This window comes from Vidua macroura, chromosome 10, assembly GCF_024509145.1.
Source record: "Vidua macroura isolate BioBank_ID:100142 chromosome 10, ASM2450914v1, whole genome shotgun sequence".
Taxonomy (NCBI): domain Eukaryota; kingdom Metazoa; phylum Chordata; class Aves; order Passeriformes; family Viduidae; genus Vidua; species Vidua macroura.
The window spans coordinates 23901513-23919106 of NC_071580.1; the positions used below are offsets into that span (position 1 = coordinate 23901513).

The 17594-nt window shown below is 40.6% G+C and overlaps 1 protein-coding gene across 1 annotated transcript; it reads left to right on the forward strand.

Annotated features, from left to right (window-relative positions):
- Positions 1 to 676: 676 nt before the first annotated feature.
- RBP2 (retinol binding protein 2) lies at positions 677 to 8625 on the forward strand. The gene is made up of 4 exons (XM_053986441.1): positions 677 to 749; positions 3417 to 3595; positions 6707 to 6808; positions 8572 to 8625. Exons 1-4 carry the CDS (start codon positions 677 to 679, stop codon positions 8623 to 8625), a joined length of 408 nt encoding a protein of 135 aa, XP_053842416.1.
- The last annotated feature ends 8969 nt before the right edge of the window (positions 8626 to 17594 follow it).

The following is a 17594-nucleotide window of genomic DNA, read 5'->3' on the forward strand; positions in this document are numbered from 1 at the left end:
AGAGGAATTACAAAATCATTTTCAGGGCAGAATTGATATTAAATATGATTGATTTTCATTTTGTTTACATTTGCTAAACTTGCTCTTAAACCAAAAGAAAAATATGGAAGTGTAGTCAGTATTAGTACACCTATTGGTATATGGCAGATATATTGAAAATCAAACAAAAGCAAAAATATTTTGAAGAGGAGTATTCTGTTTCCTGCCCTGTCTAACATTTGTTTCACATTCAAGACTTCCATAAGCTTTAAGTGGGAGTTCTGGATGGGTCAGCTCTGTAGACTCAAATTCATAGGGAAAAGTGACACGTAGAAAGGAACTAAAAGCCAATTCACCTTGGAAACTTTAACTGGGTTGTACAATTTGCCACGATGTCAATATATTTCAAAGGTATCCCATAATAGCCAGCAGTTCTCTACAAAGGTCACTGTAAAATCATATCCTGTAATACTCCATATTTCTGAAATTGTTCCTTGTCTGCCAACTGTTCAGCTGAACTTTGTCAATGAAAGCAAAGTTTCCAGGGTTATCACTCTACCCCTTCAACTGCATTATCTACAAAACCATAAACCTGAGTGGAAAAAAAGATCTGGAAAGGTTTATAAAAGATTCCCTGAGCAGAGGTTGATTCCAGCCTCTCCTCCTGAGCTGAAGCTGGGTTTAGGCTCTCGCCACCATGCCTGCCGATTACAATGGGACCTGGGAAATGGTGACCAATGACAACTTTGAAGGCTACATGGTTGCTTTAGGTAAATGACAAAATATTAATTATATCAAGAGAAAATGGTTCAATTGTCAGTCAAATCCTTCTAAAAATTAAGGAGCTTTTTCTGTAATGTACATTGTGGCATAAGGGTTCCTGCCAATCACATTACAAATCAAGTAATTGTTTTCAAAATTGCACTGATCTAAATATATAAGCAAATGAAGGCTTGTAGCCAGAGATGTTATTCTTTACTTAGATAAATGAAGAAACAGATACAGGTGGGGAAAAAAGCCCCACACCAACAAGTTTTCAGATCTAAAAAGCCCCACACCAACAAGTTTTCAGATCTAAAAGCTCTTTTTTACTCCTGGTGTATTCGTACTGTAACAGTGGAGCCACAAGTTGGTTAAAGAGGAATAAGATATTCTATAGCAGTAAGGTAACAATAATGCCATTATTTAATGAGTGCTTTGAACTAATTATGGTACAGAGATGAAAACTTTGATACTTAAACTGATTTTCTACTAGTTTTACCAAAAAACCTTCATCCTAATTGATTGATCTGTTCAGATTGAAATAGAAGAAATATATAAATATATAAAATAAACTCTCATCATTATTCATCAACAACTGAAAGCAGTTGCAATTTTCTCAAAGCTTTAACTCTCTTAAGAGAGAAAGGCAAGTTTCACTATTCATGGTTTTTAGCTTCTGCATTTGTGGACAAAAACTCAATAACTTCAGGGACATCTGTAAATAATATGCATATACACTTGTGAGGGGTAAAAAGAGAGAGTGCTTGAAAATGAGAATGATTGGGAAAATGATTAGGACAATGTCTTGAATTTCAGGAGAAAGATATAAATTAATTGAAGTGATTTTTGTGCATATGTGCATACATAAACCATAAGTTATATATACACAATCAGCTATAGTAATTTAAAACTGCCAATGAATAAGCAAAAATAAGCCAACACCAAAACCACTGCAAAGATGCATATGCTGTAGGTGATTCTCAGAAAGAAATGGCAGGAAAAGGGTGAAAAGATATTCTTCTGCTCTTTTTCCCACCATTTTACATTTTGTTGATATTTTAAGTATTAATGTACTCAGATTCAAAGCACGCTGAGGTTTTGAGGGCTTTTTAAAATTCGTCTGTCCTTTTAATTAATACATACACATTTCTATACTTTAATTAAAGATTAGTTTTGCCCTCTAAGTCAGAAAGTTTGATTTTATCATGAACATGTTACAAAGTACTTAAATATACTATAATAGAACTACATATCATTTTTATTGCTTGTATAGTTCAAAATGCAGTTATGAAAACCATGTTTTAATAAAACCTCCCTGATTTTTCTCCAGGAGCTACAACACCAATATATTAGTCAGAAATAGCATTTCTTTAGAGGTCTAGACATTTTTTCCCTCAGAGAGAACTAAATTTTATGTTGCCTGGCTATAAATCAGCCCCGGAGATACCTTTAATCCACCACAGCAGATAAAATATACCCAAGAAGTCTTGAATATAAATACTGAGCAAGACCATTATTCCCCATGTTTAAAAGTCACATTTTTTTTCAAGCCTATCCTCTTACTCAATTCGATTAGTACTTCCCAAGTAGGATAATGAATCTAGCAAAAGAAAAGGGCTCCATTAGAGAGGGACATTGCTGGGCTGGCAGTGATTAATGCCCACGTGAAAGCACCAGAGGATGGCCAGCAAACCAAACCCACCTTTCAGTCTCTGCAGAGGCATGGGAGGTGATTTCATTTGCATACAGCACCACAGTAAGATTCCCTGGCAGCTGGTCAGAAATATTTATTGCAGATGGTGATGCTGCTGGCACTGGGGGCTGGCTGGGCAGCCTGGGATCGTGTCAGAGATGTTGTCCCTTTGGTGACAGCAGTGCTTCCAGTGCCAAGCAGCTGTGTGCATTATCATGTTAGTCCTCGTCATGAGCACAATAAGGGTGTCAAGGAGATCAGCACTGTAGGAAATGTTCATGGAATATGAAACAGAAACTGTCAACTGCTCTACACAGATACTTTTTTGACTTTTGACTTTGAATTTGTCTCCTTTTGAACTGCAATTTATTTGTGTGTCTGCTAACAAACAATAATGGATTTCATTTTTTATTTGATTGTTTCTTTTATCATTAATATAATTTTAATTCTTTTAAGCTAATTAATTAACCTCTCGTATGCTCCCAGACTACAGGTTCATCAGAAAAGTAACACACCCAGGTCCTCTTGATTACATACTTATTCTCCCTTGATTACATACCCAGTCTAACATGTTGAATTTCTGATAAGGAGTATTACTCTGAGATCCTTCTTTAGTGAGGCAAAAAGGCACTGTCAGGCTTAATAGCCCCTCTCGTTTCACATTCTTGAAAAAATTCAGGTGATTAAACACACCAGCATCTATTCACTCCTGGTTGTATGTTCACAACATTCACACAGATATCCCATTAATAAATAAATTTATTATCAGTGGAAGAGCCTCAAGTTGAAAGTGTACCTGTAAACACAAGATGATTTTTATTTGAAATTATCTTTTTCTCTGAAAAATGCTGCAGGTAAAAGCAGCATTTGTGGAACTGTGTTTCACTTGCTTTATTTTTTAATGTGTAAATTTAAGTGCTGTGGGGCTTTATTTTCGTTAGCAAATACTGGAATTTTCACTCTCTTTTCCGGTTTCTGACAGGTATTGATTTTGCAACTCGTAAGATTGCGAAACACTTGAAACAAACAAAGGAGATTGTTCAAAATGGAGACAATTTTAAAACCAAAACACTCAGTACTTTCAGAAATTATGATGTGGATTACACTGTGGGAGTGGAGTTTGAGGAGCACACCAAAGGACTGGATAACCGAGTGGTAAAGGTAAAAACCTGGGACCTGGTATCTGTTCATACTGCACTCAGCACCAGGAGCCTGCAGTTGCCAAAATCAGCTGAATACATTCAGTAAACCCCCCATATTTCACAGACATCAGAGGATTTTTATAAAGCAGAAGTAATTTGCATCCTGAGACAGTTTTCTTTCCTGCTACAAGCATTTATTAGAAATGCAAATCAGGATGGCTACTGAGATACATGAGGACAATCATTAATTAGGTTTTTCTAGTGGGGGATTTTTCCAGCTTTTCCCCATACACCTTATGTATCTAGAAAGCAGCAAAATTGTATTTTTATCTGTGCATCCTCCTTAAGGAAACTGGGGGTTGATCCCTGTGAATTTAGGACTGCATCAATAGAACTTTTCATTTTGGGATGACTGGGTTTGCACTGAGCAGTCTCAGCCAGGCAGTTTAACAGTTAGACATTGTTAAAAATAAACCTGCACTCATCTTTTACTGCTAGGGGAGCTTTGGGAAGGGGCAAGAAAAAGATGTGAGCCAAAGCTTGGAGCGTGGCAGGGCACTGGCAGGGCAGGAGGGCAGGGAGGCCAGCAGTGGGTGCTTCACTGCCTTGGGGATAATTGGAGTTACCTGAGCTCAGAACTGCCCCAGGAAGCTGTGGCCATTTGTTCAGACACCTTTCAGGGAGATTTGTGGATAACACCTGTATTAAGGGCCATGTTGTACCCCTTCCCTACCTCCTGTGGCAGAGTCAGTTCCTGAGGGAATCAACCAAGGCTCTCTCAGAGAAGTCAGGGAGGAAAACAATACACACGAGCACTGATTCACTTCCTGAAATCAGTTTCATGTTTCTGTATCAATACTGCCTCTGTTTTACTTTCTTCTCACCCTAAAAACTTAAGCAACACTTTCAGATGTAGAAAGGCCAGTAGATCTTAAATTTCCATTGGCTACCCCTGTCGGAGCCTTGCTAATCCAGCATTCCCTTCCTCCTTTGGTCATCATTCACTGAATCTCCATTATCAGCTCTGCTGATTTCCACACCTCTATTTCCACATCTCTGTTCTGCCACTCAGCTCGCAGCTGCCAAACTCTGAGAAGCTGAGATCAAAACTCTCTGTCAACAAGACCTGTTTGTTTTGGCAATTGCCACAGGAAAAGTGGCAGCATAAAGGACATGTTTATATTTGAACTCACATCCTCCCTCACTGGAGGGACACAAATTTAGCAGAAGATGAGGCTTGTTCACCATGGATCACTTTTAATTCTCAAACTAACTTTGTGCAGTGTAATTCCTATGATTTCTTCCGAATTATTTCTCATTCACAGCACTGCAAGCCATCAAAGAGTAAGACCCATTTTTTTTCACTATCCTGAACATCCCTATATCTAAATTTTCTTTCTGTTTCCTTGTCCAGTGGGCACTGAGTGGAACTAATTCCTGTGACAAAGTCTATGCTTAAAAACACTGCTCCCACACCTCTTCAGATCAGTGGAAGGCACCGCTAAGGATCTAAGGACTCATTAGTTTCATCACTCCTTAAACCCATCAATTAGTGCTCTGCCAGTGCTCATCACCACTACAAAAGCCTTGCTCTGCAATGAGGGAGGGAGGGAGGGAGGGAGGGAGGAAGGAAGGAAGGAAGGAAGGAAGGAAGGAAGGAAGGAAGGAAGGAAGGAAGGAAGGAAGGAAGGAAGGAAGGAAGGAAGGAAGGAAGGAAGGAAGGAAGGAAGGAAGGAAGGAAGGAAGGAAGGAAGGAAGGAAGGAAGGAAGGAAGGAAGGAAGGAAGGAAGGAAGGAAGGAAGGAAGGAAGGAACTGTGCATTTATAACCCTACCTGATTTAATTACTTTTGCCTAATATTCATTTCTAAACAAATCATGTAATTTGTTTCCGGAGAGGAGAAGGAAAAGGGACGAATGACATGCCATTACTTTCTGAATTGCTCTAAAAGTATTTTCTGGTCATTCTATTAACAAAACAATGCCTCAAACACATTAAAGTTAGATGAAGGTAATAAAATTGGTAGGCAACATTTAAATGTAAAGAGGGCATGGATAATTTAAAGAGCATGTAGCTTGAAAATTCCGTAAATAAGAAAGAAATTAACTGAAATGGAATGAGTTTTGTCTCATTATTAATGTAAAGCTCCCTCATAAGAGAAATAAATCATCTAGTGCTGGACTAGAAAATGAATTAAGCTCCCAATACGCTTGGAGCTTTATAATAACTGAGCTTCCATGGACTGTAACTGGTGTCTAATAAGGACTTGTCTGATACATGGTTAAATACTCCCCAAAAGGACAGTGGTTCAAATGCACAGCAATTCCAACAAAGTTGCTTTGAATGTACCCTGGCACATCTGTAGACAGATAATTCAGCCTATGAAGAGAACTTTTCCTTGCTGAGGGTTATCCTGCTCCTGGACAAGAATCAGCAAACCCTGTCTGCTGCTGCTAGACTGAATCATGCCAGACCAGGAGATGGCTGAGCGTGGAAGGGATCTCCTGAGAACACCAGGTCCAACCTGTCTGCTCAGGCAGGGTCAGCCACTTTGTCTAGCTTATGATCACACCTCTTTAAATTTCTTACTAATTGTTTTAATACTGTAGGAGCTGACATGTGAAGACCAGGTGTGCCATCAGACATTTAAGAAAGTGCATTAAAATATACAAACAAATTTAGTGTATGAGATGATAGCAACGTACTGTTCCTCTTGTTACTTTATGCAGAGCTAGAAAAGGTTAGCATTGCACTTTGCAGTACAAGCCTTCAAGTCTTCACTCATGAAAACCCGTTTTCATTAATGGCTTTAAACAGCAAGGAAAACATGCTCTTTGCTTCTATTGCATCAGTAGCTGCACACACTCAACAATTTACCAGTTAATGTGACCACATGTATGTGAAGAAACACATGGAAATGACAACAAAGCACTGCAAAAGCTCTCCTCTGTCACGCTGTTGGCATCCTGAATGCATTTGGGTTTTGTTTAAATGCTTTGGGGGTTTTTTATGAGGAAGTTGGAGAATGATAGGAAGCAACTGTAATTGTGTATTCACATTGTTTGAACTTATTTTTATATGTTCATAAATTTCTGGCTAATGTAACTGAGTTAATTATCTGATTCATGCAGTCCCTGGTGACCTGGGATGGTGACAAACTGGTCTGTGTTCAGCAAGGTGAAAAGAACAACAGAGGCTGGAAGCACTGGATTGAAGGAGACATCCTGCATCTGGTAAAGGCTGCTCCACAGATCCACAGCACATCACTGAGGCTGCAGCATAGGTTCAGGATTTCCATTTCAAAGGATTTTTTTTTTTTCTAGTTAGAAAGATCTTTAAACAGTTCTGATCTCTGAACTCTAAGGAAATTTCTCCTCTGCTTCAACTCAGGAATGCTCAGTTTCTGTCCACCTGCTCCCAATTAAGTCATAGCCCTGCAGTGGTTTTTTTTTGCTCCAGTCCACTTCCCTCCAGCTCTCAACCCTTCCTGTTATATTGGACCTCTAACATAATCTTATTCTTATATAATCACGGGGGGGGGGGGGGGGGGGGGGGGGAGAAGAAAAAAAACCCAATCAGATTGCAAGATAAATGTTACTCTTTTTTCTGAGCAAAACAATATGAAATTTTAGTACACTGTACTGATCTGTATTACAGTACAGTGTACTAAAATACACTGTATATCCCCTGGATATTCAAGAGGATCCCACAAACAGCCTATACTGCAATTATTTTTTCTTAGTTCAATAATAAATTCAAACATCTAAAGTAGCAAGCTATAGCCCAAAGATAGATGTAGTGAGTCAAGAGAGGCCAGAAAAGCCTGTGCAGGAAATCAGCAATCAGTGATGTGCAGAAAGATTTCAAAAATAACAGTATTGTAGAATCACAGAATCATTAAGGTTGGAAAGGACCTCCAAGATGATGAAGTCCCAACTTTGACTGAACACCACCACGTCCATTAACCTGTATCACAAAGTGCCACATCTGCTCATTTTTTGAACATTTCTCATAATGATCATGATTGCAGAGTTTCCTGGGAAAGCAGTCAAGAAATGAGCATGACAATACTGGGTGGCACAGTAGGTGGATGGAGAGAGATTCTTGAGAAGAGCCCATTGTTGTGTCCTGTGCTTTGCTGCAAGCAATCTGCTCCTGGTTTGCTTTACACATGCTTGGCGTGGGCAGTCACAGTGGCTCCCACCTCTGTGCCTGAAAGGGCAAAGACAGGAATTCAAAACCACAAAGTGCCACCCAACTACAATCACCTGTCCAGTGCACTTCTCCAGCTCTGTCTGAACACACATTCAAAAGCTGACCTAAAATGTTCTACATGCTGGCACCAAGATTTAGACTGAGGCTGGTGGAAACAAAGCCAAGCAGATCCTTACAGCAGTCTCCAGAAAGTGTCCTGCAGGTTTGGCCCATTGCTGGCCACCAAGGCAGCTTCAGTCCCTCCAGAGGCCTGTTTGGCTCAGGAATGCTGCCTGATGGCACCAACCAGACTGGCTGCATTGCAATGTGCCAGCCTTTAAGGGGTCACTGCAGCCCTGGGCAGCAATGGTGCACTGTTCTGGCCCCTGAGAAACAGCTGGGCACACCTCTGAAGCAAATCAGCTTTTTAAAGCAGTCCTCTTTTTTTTATTTATTTCCTTGTTTCAGTGCATCTCGTGAACTTTGAGGTAACATGAATTATAAACTATTACAGTTTTAATAACAGAACATGAAAAGGCCTTGAATTAAAGCAAAATTTTAATGCATTGTTAATGTTTATTCTTCTTAGAGTTCAATTCATGCATCAAAAACTAATTACTGCAACATGAGGTGCATACCTGCTGTTTGGTTACATATAGTGCTCTTTTCTTACTGTTCTCTGTTTCATAAGCATAAGTTTTTAATGCAGTGGCTCAGTTGTAGCAATTTCTGGCAGGATCTGATATATATGTGAAATAAAACTTCTACCACTATATACTTACTAATTGTTTTATTACTGTAGGAACTGACATGTGAAGACCAGGTGTGCCATCAGACATTTAAGAAGAAGAACTAAAATGGAGCAGAAAGCCTCCCAGATCTTCATCACAATGTTATGCTGTTATGTTTTGTCTAAAAAGAAGAATGAAGCCAGATTTTCATTCCTTTGACTCTTCTGTGTGAAGATATTATGTGCCTGTTTATGGAAACAAACACATTTTATAGAAACAACATCAAAGAGTTACAAACCTCATAAATTCCTTTGCCTTTCAGTCTAGAGTTAAATAAAAGTAATTGTCTTTCAAATTATGTTTCCCTACATCTTTATAATGACTTCCAGAGGAATGTCCATTAGCAACAAGGCTGAAAATTAACAGTCACAATTATTTCAGTCACAATCTATGTCTCCACAGTGCTGTATTATCATAATGTCTCTGGGTGACTGAGTAACACTGGATATTCACTGGACTGTTTCTATTTCATTTAGTCCCGGATCACTAAGTCCACAGTTTCAGGCAACAGAATGCCTCACTGAGCACAATACATGTCCTTTCACATCAGGACTGTTCCCTTGGATTTGGCCCAGGTCTAAAGCTGCTGCTGGTTATCACCTGATCAATATCTCACGGCCTTTGTGAAGTGCTGCAGTTATTCAGTGCGATCCTAACATGGATCAATGACAATGCTGTAACTTCTAGTTAGAACTGGCAGCCTAATAACCATCCCAGTGGAGAAATCTGCTGTTTGAAGCAAACCCTGCATTCAAGAGCTGCTCCATGGTGTGAAAACTAAGGCACACTTAGGGCTGTGAGAGGAAAACTGCAGAGTATACACAGTCTGCATGTAGCCTGTGCAGAAACTGCCCAGCATGCTGCAATCTTGACCTTGTACCACCTTTCAGAGATTGTAAAAAGAAAAAATCTTTTCCATGCAATTCTTCTCAGTTTTATTCAGGGTTTTTCAAAAGAGTTCATATTCTTTGCTAAAGGCAAGTTTAAGTTAACCATGGATGATGAACACTACTTCAGCAGATAGAAACTTTTATCATTCAACAAAACATATGCACACCTTCCCCAGAAGAGCTTGTATGCCCAAAAGCTCATCTGCTGTTTCCCAACGACATGAATTATTCTAATAAAATAGGCTGTCTTTCCTACAACATTGCCTTTCAGATAGAAAAACTTTCACATCAGCTTTAGCACTGTTAAGTTCCCTCTTGTCCATAGGCCACCATCCTCCGTTTAGTATGGGAGGAGTGAAAATCCACTAAACAGATCAGTGGAAGTACAGAAAATATGTGAAAAAGCTTTGGCAGAAATGGAGGAGCATATGCTTTCTCCTCATCTCCACCTGCTCCTCAGCCCACTCACTGTCAATAGCTCAGGGCAGGAAAGGGGGGAGTCTCCCAGCTGACAACTAGGTTACATCTGCAAAAATCTGATTAATATACCAGCAATACTTCTATGGCCATGGCCATTATCCTGGTTCCAGCTGGGATTGAGCTAATTTTCATTTTAGTAGCTAGTACAGGAGTGTGTTTTAGATTCAGTATGAGAATAATGTTAGTATCACACTGATGGTTTAGTTGTTGCTAACTCGTGCTTCCTCTAAGTCAAGGACTCCAGGTTCCCTGTTCTGCCTGTGAAGAGGTGCACAAGAAGCTGGGAGGGATCAGAACCAGGACAGCTGACCCAGACTGGCCAAAGGGATATTCCACACCACAGAACATCACGCTGAGCATATAAAGCTGCAAGAAGGAAGAGGGAACACTGTTGTGTTTGGGACGGCATTCCCCAGTAATTCCTTGGTTTTCCCAAGGAGCTGTTACACGTGATGGACCCCACTGTCCCGGCTGTGGCTGAACACCCACCTGGGAAGTGGTGAATGAGCTCCTTGTTCTGCTTTGCTTGCGCATGCAGCCTTTTCTTCACCCATTAAACTGTCTTTAGTTCAGCCCTGGAGTTCTCTCAGGGATTGGCTCTGTGGTGCTTAGTTGCCAGCTGGAATTAAATCACAACAGGCATAGAAGTGCATATGTCAGGATATTTTTATGAATTGGAATTTGCTTCTCCTGATAAAAGTTGATTTGGTATCAAATTTCCTGTGTCTGTTGCCTGGGCAATGCTTTTATGTTAGCTTGCACAGAAGAAACTGCACTTGGAGTTAGTAAACTCCTTATTTTGTCTTATTCAGCCCTGACCTGGACTTTTCAGTAGAAATTTATTTAATTCACAGTTCTAAGTCTCTGCTAGTTACAAGGATAAGAAAGTACCACAACTCATTAAGCTTTCAAAATATTATCAGAATGCAATCACTAAGAAACAAAATATGTATGTTTTAATCAGTGACATTTCTCCTGGTTGGTACTTGCCAGGAGTAACCCTGTTTGTAAATTCACACCAAATCATAAATCCAAAGAAAACCTTTCATATATCACAAGGAACTATCACCAATTCAGTAATGATGAGTCTGAAGAGGGAAAGCAAACATTCTTCAACTGGTTTCTTATTATGCTCACTAGTTCTGTCTAATGGTTATGGTTCAGAAGTAAAGGAAGAAGGGACTTGAGCACAAGTAGACTTAGATTAGGAGGAAACTGGATCTGACCCTATTTTTTTGCCTATCTTGAAAATGAAAATTTCAGACTTTTTAACAGAAAGTGAGGAAATATGCAAGCTTTTTTACTCTCCAAAACAACACTTTATTTTTGCACAGACTGATACACAAGAACTTGCAGCGTCCTTTACAACTGCACACACAGTGCTGGAGACAGAGGAGATACTAATTCTGTTGCATTGTCATTCCTTCCAAAGTTATCCTTGTTTGTATCATATTTGTGATGTTAGGCTGGTCTCTAAGCTGGTCAAAGTCCCTTATCTCCTTGTCAGCAGATTAAATACTTGTGCTGGAGGAACAGACCTTGCTGGTAAATCAAAGAATGTTCATTCACATTTTTTCAGCCCTCTGGCACACACTGCTGTCTCAGCTGTTTTGAACGATTACCATTTGCATGGATTCTTTTCCTCACAGAGAATATTGCTCAAATACAGCCCCAGGAAGGGAATTTATCAGCAGCCTTCTGATCCAGTGCAGTGGGCTGACCCTGGGTGGATTCTTGGAACCCACCAGAGGCTCTCTCTCACTCCCCTCTGCAGCTGCACAGAGGAGACAAAAAACCCCAAAGGGTTCATGGGCTGAGATAAGGACAGGGAGAGAGATCCCTCACCAGATACCATCATGGGCAAAACAGGCTCTAATTAGAGATATTCATTGACTTTATCACTAACAAAACAGAGCAGGACAATGAGAAGCAAAATTAAACCTTGAAAACACCTTTCTCCCAGCCCTCCCTCCTCCCCAGCTCTACCTCCTGCCCCCAGTGGTGCAAGGAGACAGGGAATGGGGTTATGGTCAGTTCCTCACCTGTGGCTTCTCCTGCTGCTCAGGGAGAGGAGTCCTTCCCCTGCTGCACGTGGGGTCCCTCCCACAGGAGACAGTTCTCCAGGAACTTCTCCAACGTGAGACCATCCCACAGCAGACAGTTCTCCAGGAACTTCTCCAATGTGAGACCATCCCACAGGAGACAGTTCTCCAGGAACTTCCCCAGTGTTAATCCCTCCCACAGGAGACAGTTCTACCAAAACTGCTGCAGTGTGGGTCACTCTTCCACGGGTCAGTCCTCCAAGGACAGGCTGCTCCAGCCTGGGAGCAGGGCCCCTCTCACAGAGGCCTCCCATGGGGTCACAGCCCCCTCCAGGATTCCCCTGCTCCAGCGTGGGCTCCTACACAGGCTGTGGGTGGATCTCTGCATCCCTGTGGATCCCCACGGGCTGTGGGTGGATCTCCATGAGCTGCAGGTGGATCCCCATGGGCAGGGGGTGGATCTCTGCCTCCCCCATGCCCTCCATGGGCTGCAGGTGGATCCCTATGAGCTGCAGGTGGATCCCCATGGGCTGCAGGTGGATCTCCATGGGCTGTGGGTGGATCTCCATGAGCTGCAGGTGGATCCCCACAGGCTGTGGATGGATCTCTGCCTCTCCCATGCCCTCCATGGGCTGCAGGGGCACAGCTGCCTCCCCTTGGGCTGTACCTCGGGCTGCAGAGGAGCCCCAGCTCTGGTGCCTGGAGCTCTCCTGCCCCCTCTTCCTCCCTGCCCTTGCTGAGCTGCTCCTCTCACACGATCTCACCCCACTCTTCTCTGGCCACAGCTGTGCAGTTACCTTTTCTCCCTTCTCAAATCTGTTCTCTCAGAGGTGTTACCATCACTTCTAACTGACCAGCCCTGGCCAGCAGCACGTCCTTCTCTGGAGCTGCCAGCATTGGCTCTGCTGGACACAGAGGAAGCTTCCAGCACCTGCTCACAGAAGCCACCCCTGGAGCTCCCACCCTGCCAAAGCTTGGCCATGCAAACCCAATAAATCCAGAATAGAAAAGCCTGAACAACTCAAAACCACTTCCTCGTGAGTGCAGTACTGGGGAAAGAATCAGTACCATTACCTGTCACTAGGCTTTTCAAATGACAATGACAAAGCTGCTTGGAACAAATGTTTATGGCGGAATTTCTAAAAACCTCTGCATTGAGCCAATTTTTCTTCCAAAAAGTTAAGCGTTTTATTACCAACTGCTAAAAGAAGAGAGCAACACTGCAGGCAGAGGCTGTAGAATAATGCTGTTAAAGCTGCTACCAGTTGTGTTCTGGGGCAAAGCCCTACAGTGCTGTCTTCCTCTGCAGCTCTGGAGGGTCACACACATGCACAGAATGCCTTCCCAATTTGCCATGGATATCCTGGATGCTCTGCTGCTTGTGAAAGATACTCCACTGCCATCTGGCAAGAAGTCTGAGGTTTTTAAATCAGCATTTACTTCAAGATCTGATGGAGACATAATTAAACAAAAAAAATGTTGCTTAGTAAGATTTGTATTCTTTTAAGCAAGGGTATATAATTTTCTTTAGTGGGGAGAGATTGATAGAAAGGATTTCTTTAGCAAGTTTTTTTTCCCACTAGAAGACATTATTTTCTTTAATTTGTGACTGATTTAAAGGGCAGAGGTTGCAGATACTTTAATTTCAGCTCGCTGATTACTTCTTTCTTATGCAGATTGTGAGGGTTAGAAGAAATCATTTTGTGAAAATGAGATTTAAAATAATACTAATGAGACAAGATTTTCAATAGCTGCAAAAAATTTTTTTTCAGTTATTCTCTAAATAGCACATTTGCTTTAATTATATCTCACACTGCAGTGCTTCAGTCACCATTAAATAGAAATGGGAATGCAATAGATGGCAGGAGATATTCCAGAGTTCTTCAAGGTGGAGGAATCCGTGGAAAGATGAGGAGCTTTCTTTTATGTGAGAGCAAACATGGCTTCACTTGGAGAAGGAATATAAACATGGAAGGAATAGGGGCACACTCTCCTCCATGCTTCAGGAGAGGAAAAGATGGACAGGACAAGAAGGAGCAGCCTGGAACTGCAGCATGGAAACTGCAGGTGGCCATCAGACAGTGCCTCTGCTCTCCAAAGAGCTGCAGGGCTGGAAGAGACCGGCAGATGAGCCTGAAGAGTCTCTGTGGTCCCACCATAGAATCCACTTTCTTCTGTCAGCAAACCTATCTGTGTACCTGCAGCAATAGTTGGCAAAAAGACTGGCAAGAAAGTCCCATAAATATTACAATTCTGACTGCTTTTATGGGGGAAAAAGTTCAAATAGAGCCCTGCAGTAAGAGAAAAGCTACTAATGTATGGTAAGACCCAGAAACAGGAACATTGGAAGTTTTCTTTACCTGTTTTCATGCTACTGCACTTGGGATTTCTGCTGGGTTTGGTTTAGGTTGCAGTCTTTCAAAGAAAGTTTTCCTGAATGTCTGATAAACCCTTCACAAAGGCTTTTCCTGTAAACTTATTATGACTTCAGAATTAAATCATGGCATGGAAGTTAAATGGGATGGCTCCCTGTGAAAGCTGCAACAAGCATACTTTGAACTGCTTTTTAATGTGTAGCGCCCTTGCTGCCTGTCACTGCACCCAAAGTTAATTGTTTTCCTGTAATTTCTTAATTGTCTTCCCCTGCCACCTCTATTTCATTCACTTTTGGGTATACACATGTACCATATCCATAGATATATATATATATATATTTATGCATCTTTACACACACATGTATTTACATCCAGGGATAGAAAGGTTCATAGGTGCCCATGGTATTTGTTTGCCTACACCCCCACATCTTTTGAACCAGTTGCCCAGGGTAGACTGGTCAAGCAAACCTGACTGTAAAGTATAAAGTCTCTAAATGTAATATTTCTACAATATTATGTGAAAATTAATAGTATGATAGAACACCTCCAGTAAAAGAAAGGCTACAGGGTGATCTCATGTTCATCAAGTCCCAGAAAATCATTTAGGATAATGCCTGTAACGATGGAAAACCTTCAGCTGGATGCCAATGAACTCAACCATGAGATAAAATCCCCTAGAAACCAAAGCTTGGTTTCAGAAACAGTAGTACTTGTTTCATTGTCTACTTTACAATATTTAATATTTTTTCTACTTACTAAATGATACGATTTGTCTTTTTTTGGCTGTCTCTCTAGGAACTGACTTGTCTTTTCAAAATTTGCTCATTTTTCCCTACACATGTGTATGGGAAAAGAACTTTAATAACAAAAGCATATGTTTTCTCTTGGAGGTGCCATAAAGCCAAAGTTTCCTTAAATTTCCTGATGATCAGACTAAAGCAGTGTCTTCCAACAGGGCAGCAGTCCTAAAGGCCATCTGAAGAGTTCAGTGTGCCTTTTCTACACATTGTCTGAACACACCCCCACTCCATGGTCGTGCTTTCCAGCTTGAGCAGAGAAAGGTTAATGAGCTTCGGCACAAAAGTGAGCTACAGTCATAATAAAAGTCTGTTGGTGTAACAAGTAAGACAACAGTAGGTTGTCAAAATATATCATTTTATCTTTTCTTGATATGGTTTTAGTTAATTTTAAGCTTTTGAAATAATTATAAGGGTGTCAAACTAGATATTGGAGCTTGTTTTGCAAGTAGTTCTACTTAAGTCAGAGCACTTGCAGGGAGTAATTTATTAAGTTCAGCCAGATCAGATCCTGATCAGGCCTCTACTGAAAACAGACTGTAGACTCTGAAGCTGCAGAATTGAATGTGTTCAAAGTACCAGGGTCAGAAAAATGTGTATTTGTATTCACTGTTGTTGATACAATAAATGAATGCAGTGAAGTTCCTGAATGTTTAGAGACAGGGTTTTAAGTTAAACATTTTTCTTTTTGCTTAGATATTGAAAAGAAGCAGCTAAAAATAAAGGCATGTGACATATGGCTTTTTTTTCCCTGTCATTTAAAAAAAAGTGAGAATTTACATTTATTTATATACACACATATTATATTGTATTCTTTTAATAATCACGTATAACTTAATTTAAATTAGACTTTCATTTTCTAAACACTTTTGGGAAGCCAAAAGCAGTCAAATAGTCAGGAAAATCACCTGGAGGATGAGCTTTACTGGTTAGAGGATTAAGGCAGAGTTGAATTGCTCCCTTTGTGAAATAACAGCCTTGATTCTCTGAAAACACAGATTGCCGTTTGCTACTAATGGGTGCTTTGAGTAGCATTACAGCAAATTGCTTTCCTTGATGGCACAAACTGAATACACAGCAAACACGAGCACTTAGTTAAAATGCTAGCACAACCAGAGCTGCTAAACAAAAATAACTGTTTTCAACAGCAAGGCCTTGGATGATCAGAAGGGAAGGATTTCTGGTTTAGGGGATTTGTGTCATCCAAAACAAGAAGCAGCCCCAGGTTTTCTACGGCCACGCTGATTGCACAGGGTTCTGCAGCAGAGCAAAGGGACAGAGGCTGGGGCTAAGGGACAGTGGCAGTTCCAGGTTTTTATAACTGGATTCTTCATAAGGATAAATTTCTAGATGCTGTTAATACAGTTTTTGTCATCTGTTTCAAATAAGGAAGTCAATCCTTCACAAAGTCACAAAAAAAAAAAAAAACAACAAAAAACAAACAAACAAAAAAACCCAACTGTTTTGCTTACCCTCAATATAAACAAATATAAGCAAGGCTGTGCATGAAAACACTATAACAGCTTCTCAGATCTCAGGCTCTATTTATAAAGTATGTGACAGAACTCAGTACCTGTCCTACTGCAAAGAATTTAAATAAAAAGAGACCCAGAACATATTTGGAATCTTCCAGTGAAAAACTGAACATATTTTGGCACCTTGGAATGGGTTAAATAAGGCTCAAATAGCTCACCTCACATTGTGAATTTGTTTCTTAAAGGGATTGACACAAAATTCTTTCATAGAATAAATGAGTATCACAACAGTGCAACCATTCTTCTAATAATCTGGGCTTGCAATTTATTCCAAATATTTGCAGTCTTCTGCCTTGATGGCCAGCAATAGAACAACCAAGAGTTCTCAGTCCATCCACTCTGGATAGAATTCTGCAGCCAAGTGTGTTCACAGCCTCACACCCAGCAGCCAGTTTCCCCTTAAATAAGTAATTTCCTCAAATAGTAGGTCAATGCTAGGGCATTTGAGGGACATGTTTTGTTTATTTTTCTGGATTCCACTTGGACTTAAGGACAAAAATATGAAAATATTTCTATCAATTGGTCTCACTTTATTAAAAGCTTCTAATTTATCCTTCTTCCCTGATGGTTTTGGTAATGAAACCATTAAACCATTACTATCATATCCTTCCCTGCCAGCTGCCTCAGCAGTAATTAATCTCCACTGACTGAGGAGCATAAAGGTGCTTTTATCACCATTCCCCCCCCGCATTATAATGATTATATAGCCAAAAAAAAAAAAAAAAAAAAAAGAGCATCTGCATCTTTTGGTAGGAGAAGATTTCATGTGAGAACTTCTATATCCGGTTCCATGTCAGGTCTTCTTATCTGGCAGTATTTAGAGAGAAAAAGAAATAAATCTTGGTTTCTGTAGTTCCCTGTAAAGTATGAAGTTGTAACTTTCAGAAGTTACGTGGAGCCACAAAAGAATTTGCA

What these genes read in the sequence shown, in the direction of transcription:
- RBP2 (XM_053986441.1), top strand. Translation starts at nt 677, where the DNA reads ATGCCTGCCGATTACAATGGGACCTGGGAAATGGTGACCAATGACAAC. An exon ending in AGGCTACATGGTTGCTTTAG is followed by an intron (nt 750 to 3,416) that starts GTAAATGACAAA and finishes GGTTTCTGACAG; the next exon opens with GTATTGATTTTGCAACTCGT. An exon ending in TGGATAACCGAGTGGTAAAG is followed by an intron (nt 3,596 to 6,706) that starts GTAAAAACCTGG and finishes TGATTCATGCAG; the next exon opens with TCCCTGGTGACCTGGGATGG.